This window comes from Macaca nemestrina, chromosome 18 (assembly GCF_043159975.1).
Source record: "Macaca nemestrina isolate mMacNem1 chromosome 18, mMacNem.hap1, whole genome shotgun sequence".
Lineage (NCBI taxonomy): Eukaryota > Metazoa > Chordata > Mammalia > Primates > Cercopithecidae > Macaca > Macaca nemestrina.
The window spans coordinates 23,580,726-23,599,029 of NC_092142.1; the positions used below are offsets into that span (position 1 = coordinate 23,580,726).

The 18,304-nt window shown below is 42.7% G+C and overlaps 1 protein-coding gene across 14 annotated transcripts in view; it reads left to right on the plus strand.

The window, feature by feature from the left end:
• LOC105485034 (trinucleotide repeat containing adaptor 6A) overlaps positions 1-18,304 on the plus strand; it is a 216,082-nt gene that overhangs the window by 185,323 nt on the left and 12,455 nt on the right. For 9 of the 14 annotated variants that reach the window (XM_071084251.1, XM_071084261.1, XM_071084255.1 and 6 more), the window contains 8 exons: positions 6,608-6,750; positions 7,136-7,282; positions 7,445-7,582; positions 8,348-8,476; positions 8,944-9,021; positions 9,313-9,523; positions 12,078-12,209; positions 18,118-18,276. In XM_071084251.1, coding sequence (XP_070940352.1) covers positions 6,608-6,750; positions 7,136-7,282; positions 7,445-7,582; positions 8,348-8,476; positions 8,944-9,021; positions 9,313-9,523; positions 12,078-12,209; positions 18,118-18,276 — 1,137 coding nt within the window. The remainder of the gene's footprint in view (positions 1-6,607; positions 6,751-7,135; positions 7,283-7,444; positions 7,583-8,347; positions 8,477-8,943; positions 9,022-9,312; positions 9,524-12,077; positions 12,210-18,117; positions 18,277-18,304) is intronic. The other 5 variants (XM_024793883.2, XM_024793885.2, XM_071084257.1 and 2 more) reach the window with 2 other exon arrangements.

Here is an 18,304-nt window from a genome sequence, read left to right on the forward strand (position 1 = left end):
GAGAAAATTAAATCTGTTTATATTCCTTATTGAGGGACAAGCACATCCGTGACATGATTCTGCTGAAAGAGCCCTGACGTAGATCAGGATGGTGGGGAGGCCGTGCTCTCCAATAGACGTATACATGCTGTGGTTAAATGAGTGCGTGTGCCTTGGAAGTGCAGACCACTGTGCACATCAGTGGTGTTATTAGTCTGATTACGGTGGTGTTATTAGTCTGATTACTTTACACATAATCCTGCCAAGAGGGAGTTACTCAGATTGGAGGGTATAGTCTTCTTGATGAAGGAACAGCATGTAGAAGGGCCTAGACGTATGACAGACTCTTAAAACTATACTGGAGGAATGGTAAGTAGTTCCATAGAACAAGTGAAGAAAAACAGTTTTGGTGGGGGCAGCCGTGGTGGTGGTGGTGAAAGATCACCTGGATAAAGATGCTAGAAAACCAGGTTGGTGCTAAGTCATGAGGAGCTTGGGAATTTGAACTTCATTCTTAAAATATGAGATTAAAGTGAAGCAGGGTAATGACATGGTTTGGACTTATGTTTTAGAAAAATCATCTTGGTTATAGATTGAAAATATCTTAGGATAGAAAACATTGGCAGCAGGAGATAGAGAAAAGATACTAAAGATAGCAAAACCAGGTAGATACTTGCTGCAGTAGCCAGTAATTATTTTCAAAGCTCCAAACCAAGAGAGTAGATGCAAATGATCTTAATTCCATGGAGACATAGGAATTGGAATCAATAAAAGTTGATAACCAGTTTGAACCAATTTGTTAGGCAGGTTGAGGGAGAGATTGTGATGAAAACTTACCTGGATGGTTTAATAGATGGTAGTGCTATTGTGTTAATCAGAGTCCAGTCAGAAGAAACTATGCAGTAATTTGCTAACAGGAAAAATGTAATATACAAGACCTTAACAAGGAATTGGAGTAGCAGTAGCAGATACAAGGGGAAGTCACTCAGTGAGGACTGACGTAGCATGCCCAAGAAAGAGCCGCCTTCCTCTCACTATGGTGCCATGTCAGCAGGAGTGCAGGAGATCCACCCTCTAAGGTACCAGTGAAGGCAGGGCACAGGAGCGGTGTCTCATGGGAGGCACTCGCTACGGAGCTACCAGAGGGCATGCTGATAGATGCTGCCAGCCACTGGTGAGTTGAGCATTGTAGGTGCTGGCAAAGCTGCCGTGCTGCAGGAGAGAGCAGACCAGAACTAGGAAACCAAATGTCTCCTCTTGCACCTTCTACTTAAAAAAGGTCAGTGCTAGCTGGCAAAGGAAAAAAATCTGTAAAGGGCCTAAGTCCCTTTTTTTTTCACAGAGCAATCAAAAAGGGTGAAATTGGAGCTAGAGGAAATAAGTCAGTAATCAGCACAGTTCATCCCAACCCTTTGACTGCTCACCTTCCATATGTACTCTTCTACACACATTTGTCCAGTACAGTGGCAATGCAACTCTGCATTTCTGCTTAACAAGATATAGCTTTCTTTCTTGCAAGTGAAGAAGTGTTCATCCTCTCTCTAAACTGAGGAGATGAACAGCCCCAAGGGTCATTGTATTCATCACTGGCTATATAATCACCCCGGAAATTCAGTCACAGTTTGTTACCTAAAGACTAAATAATAAAACTTAACATCTAATAACTTGTGAATAAGGTAAAAGCAGGAAAGAAAATACTTGGCCTATACAAATTAACACATCCATATGACAAACAATAGGAAAATATGCAAATCTACTGCCATTGTTATTTCTGTAATTGCTCGTAAGCCATCATTGGTATCTGTGCCTTCCTCCCTTCACTGCGTATTCTGTACTTACCTCACTTTCAGGTTGAACCTCAGCTGCTCTTGGTTCTTTAGCTGCTGGAGTTAAGTAACCCAAACCTTCATTCCCAAAGAATCTGAGCCCCCAGTTGTCCTTGCCTTTTATGGTTACCGTTGTTTTTCATTGGCCGTCACTACTTGGTATGGATATACTGAGAAGCTTCCCAGAGAATCCCCTGGATTCCAGACAGTCTTCACTGCCTTCATTTTGTAATCACATCAGTTACCCCAGCCAGTACACTCGTTTTTTGTTTGTTTGTTGGTTTGTTTGTTTTTTGCCTGCTAGTTCATATCTCAAGGAGCAGTCTTCATCTTCCAGGGCAGTGGAACCATTGTTGTGGTTTTTGCTGGAAGCATTTTCTCTCTCAAGGACTAAGTTCTCTAAATCAGCAGTTGTCAGAACAGGAAAGGAGTGTTCTGTGAGTGGCCCATTAGGTATAATTGTGAGAGAAGCTGCTCCCACTTTCACCTTTTGATTCTCAAGACCTACAAATTCTGGTAGTTGGGGAGACACATACTGCATCCTCCTAAGACAGATGCCCACCCTTTTAGTATGTTGTCTCCCAACTTGCTTTGTAACTGATTCTTTAGTAAGCCTGTTAATTTGATTAGCTACTTTCAGGCAATGGCATATATGTTAAGACCAGTTAATTCCATGGGCATGAACACAGTCCTGTATTTCCTCTGCTGTGACATGAGTTTCTTGGTAAGACATGATGACTGTGAGGAGTGCCACGATAGTGGAGAAGGTATTCTGTGAGGCTGTGGATGACAGAAGCTTTACAGGCAAGAAAAATCCATGTCCAGAATGTGAGCCTCTTCCTGTTAGTACAAGTTTCTGCCTCCTTCATGGCTCACTGCATGGTGCAGAAGTTGCTATGGTGTCATGCTGGTGGAACTTGTGGGAAATATGCCCTCTAGGCTGCTGGGAAAAGGCATTCATGGAGAGGTGTCTCATGGGAGACACTGCAGCACAACTGTGATGTGAGAGGGAGGGGAATGCTGGGAATGCTGGGAGAAGCTCCCACTGAGTGCTGCTGACCCACCAGGCAATGGAGAAGCTGCAAAGGCTGCTCATGCCTACCAAGAGCACATGCTGGCCCAGGAAGCAACACCCTTCCTCTTGCCCTGTCTCTCCAGCGCCCTCTTCTGACAAAGCCTCAGTACCAGCTGGCTAAGGAAAAAATTGTAAAGGGTCCAGATATATTTTCATAGAGCAGTCAAAAGGGTGAATTTGGAGCTGAGAGACAATAAATCAATAAATGATCGTTATTTGAGGTAAGAAATACAGGAATAGCAGGCTTGATAGATACTAAGTTTGAAGGTGCTCTGAAAACCATCTGACATTACGTCCAGTAGACAGTCAAAAATCCGGATGTGAAGCTCAGAATAGATGGGGCAGGAGATATGAAGTGTAATTAATTAGATGTGGATAATAGTGAAAGCTATAGGAATAGTTTGACTAGAGAGAGTTGGAGGATAATGGACCGAAGACAGTGCTGGGAAATAATGATATTTAGGGGAGTGATCCTGAGCAGAAGTGGGACAAGTTAGAGTAGAATAATTTTTCAGACTCCAAGTGAGTACAGAGTTTTGAAAAGAGAAAACTGGTTGTCAGGGAATGGATTTGACAATGGAGCTCGGGGGTAGTCATTGGTAACTAATGGACCTTACTAGAGGACTGGTGGACTAAGGGGAGATTGCCACATTTGACATTTTCTTTTTAAAGGGATGCAGAAGCGTTGGGGAATGGTGTTTTTTTTTTGGTTTTGTTTTTTTGTTTTGTTTTGTTTTGAGATGGAATGTTGCACTGTCATCCAGGCTGGAGTCTTGTGGCGCGATCTCGGCTCACTGCAACCTCTGCCTCCCGGGTTCAAGCGATTCTTCTGCCTCTGCCTCCTGATTAGCTGGGATTATAGGCACCCGCCACCGTGCCTAGCTAATTTTTTGTATTTTTAGTAGAGACGGGGTTTCACCATGTTGGCAGACTGGTCGCGAACACCTGCCCACCTCGGCCTCCCAAAATGCTGAGATTACAAGTGTGAGCCACCATGCTCAGCCACTATTAGTCTTTCAAAAGATAATTGCATAGGCAAAAATAATGTGAATTATCAAGAAGGAACAGCTTGGAGAGAGACTTAGGAGAACTGGTTGGAATTGGTTACAGGATTAGATGGAGAGAGTGGGGGAAAGAGTTCACAATGGCTAGCTTGGGTGTTATCAGTGAATTATGACATCTTAACAGGGAGAGAGAACGGAGGAGGGAGCTGTGGTAAGGATTATTGACATTCAGGAGAGGGCTCTTAAACAAGTGTGAAAGGTGGATTTTTCAGATACCAGATTCATGACTGGAACAGTACTTTTTAGCTACTTTAAGAATTATTTTCCTTCTCTTAAAATGTTTTCCTTTTCCACTTACCTGGAATGAGAGTAGTAAAGGTAAGTATTATGGTGGTGGCAAAGAACAGCAGTTGCAGAGAAATGATAGATGAGATTTGCGGATTGAGAAAACGTTGAGAATGAGAAATAGGGAGATGAAAACCTGTGTTAACAGTGACAATGAGGCCGGGCACAGTGGCTCATGCCTGTGATCCCAGCACTTCATGAGGCCGAGGTGGACAGATTACTTGAGGTCAGGAGTTGGAGACCCCTCGGGCAACATGGTGAAGCCTTGTCTCTACAAAAAATAAAAAAATTAGCTGGGCGTGGTGGTGCATGCCACTAGGCCCAGCTACTCGGGAGGCTGAGGTGAGAGGATCGCTTGGGCCGGGGAGGCACAGGCTGCAGTGAGCCAAGATTGTGCCACTACGCTCCAGCCTGGGCAATAGAGCCACACACTGTCTCAAAAAAAAAAAAAAAAAAAAAGTGACAGTGGGACATCAAAGTGGATATGGCAGTCAGGTAAAAATGTGGGACTGAGCTCAGTTGTGAAGTCTAAGCTACACGTTTATATTTGGGCATCACTTGAATGGGAGTGACTGCTGATACCTTGATAGTGAATGAAGTCTAAGGAAAGCAAGTTTACAGAGAGAGTCAAAAGACTGAGACCCTGAGTCTACTGTGTCGGCCTCAGAGTATTCCAGCATTGAAGAAGCACCCAAGGTGAGCTCAGCATGGATAGAGGAAGAGAAACCAGAATGGGCAGATGGTGAGGATGGGTAGTAGAGAACATTGTCCACTTTTGAAAGATTTGTTGAAATAGAACAGTAGCTTTTGGGCTGGAGCTGGCTCTGTCCAGCAAAGAAGATTTTGCAGGAAAAAAGTTTCCATGAGAGGATTCATGTTTTATTGCACAGCAGTCAGAATGAGGAGAGGAGCAGGCAGAGCAAAGCCTAAGAGAGGGGAAGATGTTACCCTGTCTGGCGTCCAATTTCCTCATCTGCTAAACGGGCGATAACAGTATAGTTACACGCATTAAATTAGTACACATAAAGCACTTATAGGCCGGGCGTGGTGGCTCACACTTGTAAACCCAGCACTTTGGGAGGCCAAGGCAGGCAGATCACCTGAGGTCAGGAGTTTGAGACCAGCCTGGCCAACATGGTGAAACCCCGTCTCTACTGAAAAGACAAAAATTAGCTGGGCGTGGTGGGGGGTACCTGTAGTCCCAGCTGCTCGGGAGGCTGAGGCAGGAGAATCGCTTGAACCCGGGAGGCAGAGGTTCCAGTGAGCCGAGATCACGCCACTGCACTCCAGCCTGCGTGACAGAGTGAGACCCCTTCTCAAAAAAAAAAAAAAAAAAAAAGCGGCCGGGCGCGGTGGCTCAAGCCTGTAATCCCAGCACTTTGGGAGGCCGAGACGGGCGGATCACGAGGTCAGGAGATCGAGACCATCCTGGTTAATACGGTGAAACCCCGTCTCTACTAAAAAGTACAAAAAACTAGCCGGGCGAGGTGGCGGGCGCCGGTAGTCCCAGCTACTTGGGAGGCTGAGGCAGGAGAATGGCATGAACCCGGGAGGCGGAGCTTGCAGTGAGCTGAGATCTGGCCACTGCACTCCAGCCTGGGCCACAGAGCGAGACTCCATCTCAAAAAAAAAAAAAAAAAAAAAAAAAAAGCGCTTACAATGAGGACTGACATAAAGCAAGCATTTATTAAATGGTGGTTTATCACAGTGGGTGCTGATTGTTTTTATTACTTGTTAATGGAAACTTACCTGTATTATAAAACTCAGCAGATTAGAGATGGCTAAAGTTGTCTTAAGTTATGTAGCCTAAGAGTCCTTTTAAAACGAGTCCAGGCCCGGTGGCTCATACCTGTAATCCTAGCACTTCCTCGGGAGGCCGAGGCAGCTGGATCACTTGAGGTCAGGAGTTCAAGACCAACCTGGGCAACAGGGAGAAACCTACGTCTCTACTAATAATACAAAAATTAGCCGGGTGTGGTGGTACACTCCTGTAATCCCAGCTACTAGAGAGGCTGAGGCATGAGAATCGCTTGAATCTGGGAGGTGGAGGTTACAGTGAGCCGAGATCCCACCACTGTACTCCAGCCTGGGCCATAGAGTGAGACTCTCTCAAAAAAAAAAAGGGAGGTTATCAGCCAGCCACCTTCTGTTTACTAGTCTGTTTCAAGTTAATTATTTCAGTAAAATAACAGTATCTCCTAATTGCGACTTTACTTGTGAGGAATGCAAAATTTATGAAATACAGGTGTGTTTTTCACATATCTTTGTCTTGGCTGAAGTCATTTCAGCCAAGTGAGTGTTTTGCTTTTGTTGTAAATTTATCTGAAACCAATTGGGTTGTCTTCCTGTTTGATAACATAGTCTCCTGCATTTATTAGGAATGTTACAAGACAAACGAATGGAGATAGATAAACATAGCCTAAATATTGGTGATTACAATCGAACGGTCGGGAAAGGCCCTGGTTCTCGGCCTCAGATTTCCAAAGAGTCTTCCATGGAGCGCAATCCTTATTTTGATAAGGTAAGGTGTTTTACTTTTACCTCTGACTTGATAAACCAGTACACTTAATAGCATAATTTTCACACTAATATTTTAAAACATTTTATATAATATAAAGTGTTGCAATCCAGTACCAAATCTTATTACTGGATTTTGAAGTTCACTGTCTTTTTATGTCTCAATTTAGCATAGAGGTTGCATTTATATTTTTCTTCTTAATCCCATGAAATATGTTTGGCTCTTTTTGTGTGCTCTAGAATTAACACTAATCTGATCTCTTCTGTTTTCTACCTGTTTCCTGTTGATGCTGGAATGTCATGTGACTTCTCTTCTGTTCCTGCAATGATTTCTCCCTTCCACTTGTTTGCTTGGCTGGTGTTGCACATCTTTCTGTCTGTCCAATCAGGATGGCATTGTAGCAGATGAATCCCAAAACATGCAGTTTATGTCCAGTCAAAGCATGAAGCTTCCCCCTTCAAATAGTGCACTACCTAACCAGGCCCTTGGCTCCATAGCAGGGCTGGGTATGCAAAACTTGAATTCTGTTAGACAGGTAAGTCCAGATGTGTATTTTAGGCTCTCAGTTGAATGATTTGTATTAGTAATAAGATCTCTCTTACATGTAGTTACTGTGTTTAAATCATAGTACAATGTGGCAATGAGATGTTTGTCCCTAAAGAATCCCACTGTTACTTGTTGCTGTTTGTTTTTGTAGAATGGCAATCCCAGTATGTTTGGTGTTGGAAACACAGCAGCACAACCCCGGGGCATGCAGCAGCCTCCAGCACAACCTCTTAGTTCATCTCAGCCTAATCTCCGTGCTCAAGTGCCTCCTCCATTACTCTCCCCTCAGGTAAATAAGCTTTCCTTACGTTCTCCTGTTTACCTGCAAAAAGGATCTTGCGTGATTTTATGTTTGAATGAAATGGCTAACTAATCATTATCATGTTTATTGGCATCTTCGAGATTTAGCTAGTTCTGAATTAACTATTACAAAAGGTTGTATTAAGGATAAGTCGGCTGGGCGCGGTGGCTCAAGCCTGTAATCCCAGCACTTTGGGAGGCTGAGATGGGCAGATCACGAGGTCAGGAGATCAAGACCATCCTGGCTAACACGGTGAAACCCCGTCTCTACTAAAAAAAAAAAAAAAAAATACAAAAAACTAGCCGGGCGAGGTGGCGGGCGCCTGTAGTCCCAGCTACTCAGGAGGCTGAGGCAGGAGAATGGCGGGAACCCGGGAGGCGGAGCTTGCAGTGAGCTGAGATCTGGCCACTGCACTCCAGCCTGGGCGACAGAGTGAGACTCCGTCTCAAAAAAAAAAAAAAAAGGATAAGTCAAGGATAATTTAAATCTAAAATTTACCATTTTCTTCTATAAAACATTCTTGAGGACAAAAGCAAAGTAAAATTGGCTAGTTTAAGATGCATCTCTGTCATCTTTTACCTAACCCACGAAAAAGTACAAGTGGTCAGTGAGTAAGGCAGAGACAAAGACTATGAAGCCAATGAATAGTCCACAGATTTAACTGCTCTATTATTGACAGCTTAAAACACACAGTACATGTAGCGAGTGGGAGTTACTTTATCAAGATCATTAACTTACCATTGTGATCCTAAGGTTCCAGTTTCATTGCTGAAGTATGCACCAAACAACGGTGGCCTGAATCCACTCTTTGGCCCTCAACAGGTAGCCATGCTGAACCAGCTATCCCAGCTAAACCAGCTTTCTCAGATCTCCCAATTACAGGTAAGCAGAGTCATAGTCTTTCTTAGTACATATTTATGGAGTATCTACTGTATACCAAACACTAGATTCTGTGCAGGATATAGTGCACTAAACAAAACAGGCGTAGTCATAGCCCTCATGGAGCTTACAGTCTATCGGGGAAGACAGATCATGAACATCTGTGAAGAATGTTTTGAAGAAGTGCAAAATGCTGTGAGAGGAGGCCTCAGCCAAGTCTGGGGTGCTAGTGAGAGTCGGATGTTTAGGAAAAGTTTCTCTGATTGAAGTGGAAGTTTAGATTGAACTAAAAACTGAATTTCAGCAGTGACTAGAAGCCAGAGAGTCCAAGGAAGGGACTGTTAGGCTAGACATGTTGGCATTGGCTAGATCACATCACGCCTCTGTAGGTCCATCTGCTGTCGTCATTTGGAAGCACACGACTTTGTAATGGTATGATAGTAACAACCTTCTCGCCATCTTTCCTCTAGCGATTGTTAGCGCAGCAGCAAAGGGCGCAGAATCAGAGAAGCGTGCCTTCTGGGAACCGGCCGCAGCAAGACCAGCAGGTAGAGCCAGCCCTCCAACTCGTGGTGCTGTCTTTGTGTTAATAAACTCTGCTTATCTCCATTCTAGCAAGAGATTCAGAAGTGTCTTTCTTAAAACAGTCTTACTAAGATATAATGAAGTATGTTGTGCATTAAGTCTGCTGGTTGCCCATGAGTTATGTGAACATTATACAGTGATTATTCACCTTTCTGCTGTGAAGAAAGTGAATTCAAAAGTGAAGAGGAAATACGTAGTTTTCTGTAAAGACTTTTTCCCCCAATAATTTTTTCCAATCATTTCATTGTTTTAAGGGTCGACCTCTTAGCGTGCAGCAGCAAATGATGCAACAATCTCGTCAACTTGATCCAAACCTGTTGGTGAAGCAGCAGACTCCACCATCTCAGCAGCAGCCACTCCATCAGCCAGCCATGAAGTCTTTCCTTGACAATGTCATGCCCCACACTACACCTGAGCTGCAAAAAGGGCCATCACCAATAAATGCTTTCAGCAACTTCCCTATAGGTGGGTTTCTCCTTGGTCCAAGCACTGGACTGATGCTTGGGTATCACAGGCATGCCTCCTTCACACGTACCCTTACAGCTCTGTTCCTTCGTGAAAGCTACATTGATCTCTTAGCTGTTCCCTCTCAGAGAGTTGCCATCCCCTCTCCTAGTTTTAACCTGCTCCATGTTCAGGGAAGTTCTCTCTCCATTCAAGAAAATCACAGTTTGCTTCTTTTTTTTTTTTTATTTTTTTTTATTTTTACAGACAGTGTCTTGCTCTGTCCCCCAGACTGGAGTGCAGTGGTGAGATCTCGGCTCACTGCAACCTCTGCCTCCTGGGTTCAAGCGATTCTCACGCCTCAGCCTCCCAAGTAGCTGGGATTACAGGCGCGCACCACCACGCCCAGCTAATTTTTGTATTTCTAGTAGAGTTGGGGTTTCACCATGTTGGCCAGGCTTGTCTGGAACTCCTAACCTCAGGTGATCTGCCTGCCTTGGCCTCCCAAAGTGCTGGGATTACAGGCATGAGCCACCGTGCCCAGCCTTGAAAATCACACTATTTCAAAAACTCCACACTCATTTAAAGTGCATTAGAATAAAGGAAACATTTCACTTTTTAAAGGACTAGTTGTCTTAATCGTAGGATATTAAGGGTGAGAAGGCTGATATTCTTATTAGAAACAGTACACCAGAGAATTTTTGAGCAGTGCTGTTTTGGTGAAACAGCTGGGAAGGGTCACAGTCACATTTGCTAGCTCTCAGAACTTGAAGTTTTAACTGTTGTCTGTGTATAAATGATTACTGATATAAATAAGAAAATGGAGGTAGAAAGGGGATTGCCTTTCTTATACATGCAACTCCCCACCCCCACCCACTCCTTTTTTTCTATGTTACCTCCAGGCTTTTATTCACTGGATGGAGATTTTGGGCTCACATGTTTTCTCTTTCCTAGGTCTCTTTTTCTCTTGTGCCCTTGATTATATTTTGACCCTTGATTGATCATGCCCTGTTCATTTTGCTATTTTTCTCTCTCTTTTCCCATACAGTGGTTTCTTGTAAACCAGCTTTGTTGGTTGTTAGCCAGAGTATTTGAAGACCATCAGTTAACTAGCGTGTTCTGGGCTGTGGGCAGAGGCTGGGGCATGCTGTTGCCCCTGCTGCTGCCTCACTCTGTGACTGAACTGGTTTGGCTCATCCCGGTATTACCACAGAATCTCACCTGGGACATAATTGCACTTTGAGTCCTTAGGATTGTTAGTAATCTCTGTGCATTTCCAAAAACAGTTCCCTTGTCAGTTACTACTGTGGGTGAATACTCTAGAAGCCATTTATTGGTGGCCAGGTGATGTCAGAGACAACAGTTAGTACTAAAAGAATGATACCCAAGTACAGGGAGAAGTTTCTGTCTCACCAGTAAAGGGAACTGGCTCTTCCTATTTGACTATACACTTGACATATAAATTGGACCATGTGAATTCTAAGTATAGGATTTCCTGCCCTGGCCGGCTTTTCAGTGAGGGATACTTCTTGATTAAGAAAGTCTGCTTAGCCCATGCAAACACCAATACAGTTATCTAAGTTGAGCAACAGGCTACGGCCTGTTGGCCTAATTTGGCCCACTGCCTGCTGTTGTAAGGTTTTGTTGGACACAGCCACATTTTCTCTAACATGGGGTCTGTGGCTGCTTTTGTGCTGCACCAGCAGAGTTGCATGGAGACACCGGGACCATGTGGCCCACAGAGCCTGAGATACTGGCTAAACCTCTGCAGAAAAAAATTGTCAACTCCTGATCTGATCGATGGGTCCAAGAGTAGCAAATTTAATTGCTCTCTGCAAAAATAGGTATAGTATTAGAGAATTCATATTATTAAAGTTTTCAGGTTTGACAGACCTTAACATCACATGGAATCATCAGACCAGAGAATTTAAAACAATTTAATTTGGAACTTTAGAATAAGAACCTCCTGGGAATTTGTGAAATAGAGATTCTGGCTCCCACTGGAAAGTCTTCATTTTTAAATAAGCATTTTAGGTGATTCTAATATTAATAGTCCCTAGATTACTATTTTAAGAAAAACTGGCTTAATAGTTTTCTAACCACTGTATCTAAGGTTGAAATTTCCATTGTTGTTCCAAGAGAGTATCCAAGTCTGAGGGGCCTCATCAGCAAAGGTCAAGTAAATTGTGCCTTAAGATATATCAGTCCCCCACTTAGGTGTAATTGCTAGTGCAGGACGTTTTTACTTTAGAATTTGCAAGCAAAAGATAGCAACTGAAAGTGACCACAGATCTTCATGCATGGTACACTTGGGAAATAGCTAAACAGATACATTTTATTCCAAGTAAGCTTACCCATCTGGCTTCCTTAAAACTTTTCTCCCTCTTATTTTGCCAAGGAGTTTTAAAATCATGAAAATTTTATGGAGAAATATTTTCTACATATAACTAAATTATAGTATTAACAGTTGTTTGAAAACATTAGTTACATGTTTTTCTAGGAAATAAAAGTTGTGCTACTAGAAAGAAAATGTGCTGTATTTTCTAAGGTTTTGTTTTGTTTTTTAATTTTTCAGGCTTGAACTCAAACTTGAATGTAAATATGGATATGAACAGTATTAAAGAGCCACAGTCAAGACTAAGGAAATGGACGACAGTGGACAGCATTTCTGTGAACACATCTTTGGATCAAAACTCCAGCAAACATGGTACAAAAGATTGTTACATCTTACCCAAAAAAACAGAAAGCACACCTGCAGAATACTAGATTTAGGCCTTTATTTTAAATATGTTTTCAAAGCCAAATTATCTTAGAACTTTTCCTCATTTAAAGAAAGTTATTATTAAGTCTTAGTTAAAATAAGAGACTTTCAGATGAAAAGCAAAATTTACCTCTACTCTGTTTTATAAAGGAGAGATCAGATGATGCATTTTTAAAAATTATTTTCCCTTTGGCTTTTTACATTTTTCTAAGTGATTTTATTCTTATATTACTACACTTATTAACTTTTACTGGATTTAATTTGATATATATCTTAGTAGTACATTTAAAACTTCTATCAGAGTCCCATTCCGTCACCCAGGCTGGAATGCAGTGGTGTGATCTCAGCTCACTGAAACCTGTGCTCCCGGATTCAAGCAGTTCTCCTGCCTCAGCTTCTGGAGTAACTGGAACTACAGGCCTGAGCCACCAAGCCTGGCTAATTTTTGTGTTTTTAGTAGAGACGGGGTTTCATCGTGTTGGCCCAGCTGGTCTCAAACTTCTGACCTCAGGTGATCTACCCGCCTTGCTCTCACAAAGTGCTGCAATTACAGGCGTGAACTACTGCACCTGGCCCATAAATTTTATTTCTATCAATTCCTTACATACGGACAAATTTTCTTTATATATCTTATTGCTGTGTGTAAGTCATTGATTTAACAGTATTGTCTTTTCAGCACTTACATTTTTTTTTTAGAAATGCCATTTTCATCTTATTTAGTATTATCCATTCACCCAGCAAATATTAATCGATTATCCTCTGCTTTCCAAGGCTGTGTTAGCACCTGGAATACATAGACACATATGTACATACATGTTCATAGTTGAATGTATGTATGTATGTATGTAAAAATCCTTGCCCTGAAATTGTTCATTGTGAATGAAAGTATATCAGCAGCTTTAGTGCAATGCAATAGGTAATATCAAAGTTAATATTTATAATAGTTTAATAATACAAAGTTCCTTAGGAGCATTGAGTCAGGAATAACTGCGGGTGTGGTGGGTCTGGAAAGGTGAGAAAGACTTACCTTGAGAAGAGTAAGTTTACCAAACAAACAGGAAGAGCAACCAAGAGAGAATAGCACATGCAGGGTTCAAAGAGGACTGCCAGGTGAATTCTGTATCTGGGCATATCTGGGGGTGAAGGTGAAAATGACAGAAAGGAGGTAGATGAAGATGGAATGGTAGGTGTGGTGCAAATCATGGAAAACTTTCGTGCCATGAATGATTTTAAACATGAAAGTGATGGGTGCCTAGAGGCAGTTAAGACTTAAAGTAGTCTAGGTAAGAGAGAGAAAGGTCAGTGGACATGAGAGGGAGTGCACTGAAGAGAGTTTCAGAAATTAAAAGCAGAAAAGCTTGATAACTCACTTAACTCATTCTTTCATTCAGCAATGTAAGCCTGAAACACTTGCATAACTGATCAGCTAGTCTGTCTCCAGCCCCCTCCAGACAGACCCCTCAGAGGTCAGACAAATACAGGATGGACCCGAGTCTCAGGCAGAAAAGAATAGGCGTTCACCGTAAATCATATCATTAGAGTGGCCTAGGTGTAAGGCATGCAGAGGCACTCTTAACTGGCAGAGTAGTCCATGAGCTTGGAGAAACACAGGAGCTGAACAAGCGACAGTCCTGGCACACTTTGGAATGTGCAGTCCAGTCTGCCACACTAACCCTTCGCTGCACACCTACAGTAAGAAAAGTCTGATTTGTTAAGGGGAGTGGAGGCAAGCCCATTTGACTAGGAAATTCTGCATTACAGAAGGGTTAAACTGGATGTCTGAGATACCCTATGGCCCTGAGATTCTGTGACTTCCAGGCAAGTTTATAAAATCCCTTCACCTCAGCACCCAGATGAATTTGGTGACATGTATAGAAGGAGATTTTTTATTTTAGCCTTGGTTGGAGGCAGTTGGGCAAGGCTTCTAGGAGGCTTGTGATCTCTGAAGCTGAGATATGAAAGATAAACAAGTTAGCAGGCAGGGGTGAAGGGAGGGGAAACCATGAGAGCTGGGGCGAGGCTGGACTACTGTAAACTATTGAAGACTATTGTAAACTATGGAAACTATTGAAGAGTTTGAACATTGTCTTTTGTGTGTTGGAGAGAATTAAGCCAGGAGATGACATGATCAGATTTGCACTTTTGAATGATGCCTCTAGGTGCAGTGTGGAGAATTGGAGCAGATCTAGTATAGTCATTATCCAGGAGCTGTGGAGGAAGTGGAATTGACAGGGCTTGGTGATTCTAGCTTAAGCAGCCTCAAATCTATGATTGCTATTTAAATGATATTTTTGTGACATTCCCTTTTTTTTCTGTTGAATTATACTTTGGAAGTTTATTAACTAAACTTTAGGGTCAGATTTCTAGATTGTACACATTGGACTAATGATTTTCAGAAATTAAAATTGTCATGTAATAGAAGGAACCATTAGCCCGTAAACCAAACAGACCTTTGATTCTAAATTGGTTTGCCATTCAGAGGAATATCACTTTGGGATTTTTTTTTTTTTTTTTTTTTTTGGACAGAGTCTCATTCGGTCACCCAGGCTGGAGTTCAGTGATGCAGTCTCTACTCACTGCAACCCTCGTCTCCGGGGTTCAAGTGGTTCTCGTGCCTCAGCCTCCTGAGTATAGCTGGGATTACAGGTGTGTGTCACCACACCCGGCTAATTTTTGTAATTTTAGTAGAGACAGGGTTTACCATGTTCGCCAGGCTGGTCTCGAACTCTTGAACTCAGGTGATCTGCCTGCCTTGGCCTGCCAAAGTGCTGAGATTATAGGCGTGAGCCACCAGGCCCAGCTGGGAATTTTTCCGACCTGAAGAGTGAGAACAGGGAGTTGAGACAATGGGGAAATGGCAAAATAAATATGAATCCAAGTTTGAGACTTAGCTCTGCTACTAATTGACTCTGCTATTTCAGTCGTGCACCACTTAATGGCAATGTTACAGTAAACAATGGGCCATGTATCCAACAGTGGGTCCATTGAGCTTGTAATACCATATTTTTATTGTTCCTTTCCTGTTTAGCTATGTTTAGATACACCCTTCTGTTACGGTTGCTTACATTACTCAGTACAGTAACACACTAGGAGCAGTAGCCTAGTGTGTTAACACTAGGAAGTTTTCATAAGTAGAAAATGAAGTTTTCATAAGTAGAAATTATTCTAACACACATGTAGCCTAGGAGCAGTAGGCGAGGCCACAGGGCTTTGCTGTGTAGTGGGCTGTATCATCTAGGTTTGTGTAAGGGCGCTCTGATGTTCACACAAAAATGAAATCACCTAGTTTCTCCAAATGTAGCCCTGTTAATTGACACGTGATTGTAATTAGCTACTTGGCAAGTAACTTAACCTTTCTGAACTTCAGGTCCCTCATCTGCCAAATGGAATTAATAGTACCTCTTGGGCCTTTTTTTTTTTTTTTTTTTTTTTTTTGAGACAGAATCTCACCCCAGTTGCCGAGGCCCGAGTGCAGTGGCACAGTCTCAGGTCACTGCTGCCTTGACCTCCCGTACTCAGGTGATCCCCCTCCACTTCAGCCTCCCAAGCATCTGGGATTACAAGCGTGCACCACCACGCCTGGCTAGTTTTTTGTATTTTTACTAGAGATGGGGTTTTGCCATGTTGCCCAAGCTGGTCTCAAACTCCTGACCTCAAGTGATCCCCCTGCCTCAGCCTCCCAAAGTGCTGGGATTACAGATGTGAGCCACCGTGCCCAGCCTAGTTTTATTTTAGATCCAGGGAGTGCATGTTCATGTTTTTACACAGGTATATTGCATGCTGGTGGAGATTGGGCTTCCAGTGAGCCCATTACCCAAATAGTGAACATTTTACCCGATAAGTAGTTTTTCAACCCTTGCCACCCTCCCCACTTGTGGAATCCCGAGTGTCTATTAATAATTTCCATCTTTGGGTATCCATTGGTTAGCTCCTACTTAAAAGTGAGAACATACAATATTTTATTTTCTCTTTAGTTCACGTAGGGTAATGGCTTCCAGCTCCATCCATTTTGCTGCAAAAGACATGATTTCATTCTTTTTTATGGTGGCCCTCTTGGGATGTTTTAAGGATGAATGAGACGATGCATCTCAGGCACTTAGGTGCTGGAACAGGGTTAGACACATCAGTGGTCAGCAGATCATAGCCATCTTGCCATTACTGCCTTTATCACTATCTCATCAGATGCCCTACCTCCAAGACAAATACATTTCTCCACTGTACATTTAGTTCTGTTTGCTTAAACTGAACCTATCACATAGGTTTTACATTTCATTTTCCTGATGTTCCCCTTGTGTTGATTAATGAAATAAAATTGCACCCTTGCTGCCTCGCTTTATCACTATCTCATCAGATGCCCTACCTCCAAGACAAATACATTTCTCCACTGTACATTTAGTTCTGTTTGCTTAAACTGAACCTATCACATAGGTTTTACATTTCATTTTCCTGATGTTCCCCTTGTGTTGATTAATGAAATAAAATTGCACCCTTGCTGCCTCGTTATATCTATTTGCCTTTGATTAAATGAAGTTTTCATAAGTAGAAATTGTTCTTACTAGAAAAAAAAATACATAATTATGTTTATCATCTCAGGTATAAGAATTAATCACTTGAAATGTGGCAGTTGTGCTTGCCTCATGTATCCTGTACAGCCATTACTTCATTTATGTCCCATTTCACTCCCAAGTGGCTTTAATTCCACTTATAGAATAGATACATAGTTGACACAGATCAGAGTGACAAGATTGAGGACGCCAGAGCCAAAGGGAAAATGGAAGCTGTGGAGACGCACTGAGTCAGGGATAGGTCAGTGCCCACCAGTGAGAGGTGTGAGGCCCTGTTGGGAACCAGCTCCATCATCCCTGAGTTACCCATGTGCATGCTGGCACGTCGTGACTTGAAGCCAGAGGAAAGAATGGGGGCTGGAGTGGCATGTAGAGCCCGGCTGTGTGTTATGGATGTTCATAGTGGGGGCTGGCCGGAGTTGCGAGCCAGGTTCTATTTACATTGACCTCAAACTCCACATTAATGGAGGACTGGTTTTCCCTTCCAGACTCAGTCTTTCCAGTGTCAGTGGGTTGTACCTCCGCCCGTGAAATGATCGAAGTTAGAAAACAAGACATTATTTTTTTTTTCTTTTGAGATGGAATCTTGCCCTGTTCTCAGGCTAGAGTGCAGTGGCATGATCTCAGTTGACTGCAACCTCTGCCTCCCGGGTTCAAGCGATTCTCCTGCCTCAGCCTCCCGAGTAGCTGTAGCTGGGACTACAGGCACCTGCCACCACGCCCAACTAATTTTTGTATTTTTAGTAGAGACAGGGTTTCATCATGTTAGCCAGGGTGGTCTCAATCTCTTGACCTCGTGATCCGCCCGCCTCGGCCTCCCAAAGTGCTGGGATTACAGGCGTGAGCCACCACACCTGGCCCCATTCTTTCTTTTTTAACAGTTTATTGAGATATAATTTACTTATAATTCAGTGGCTTTTAGTATATTCACGGTGTTGTGTAGCCATCACCACAATCCATTTTTAAACATTTTTGTTGCCTAAAAAGAACCCCTGAATTATCAGAGCCCTCCACCATACAACTGTTTTAATGATTTGGAAATAAGTTTGTGCTCATATTCTGGTCACTTAATGATGTTTATGCCCCTCGTAAACTTGAAATTCACAATGGTCATTTTCAGACATTCTTCAAATGAGATGTTAGAATCTCAATATAAAAGAGTTACTCTAGAGAACACAGCCTAGAGCCCACAGATCTAATGGAAAGTGTTCGTGTTACATTTGAGAAGCTATAAGAAGTAAACCTTTGTGTATTCTGCTCACATTTCTCTATTATTCTTCCCTTGTTAGGTGCTATTTCAAGTGGTTTCAGGCTGGAAGAGTCTCCATTTGTTCCCTATGACTTTATGAACAGCAGTACTTCACCAGCCAGTCCTCCAGGTTCAATAGGAGATGGCTGGCCACGTGCCAAATCGCCTAACGGCTCTAGCAGTGTTAATTGGCCACCAGGTAAAATTTTTTCTAACACTTTCTTTCA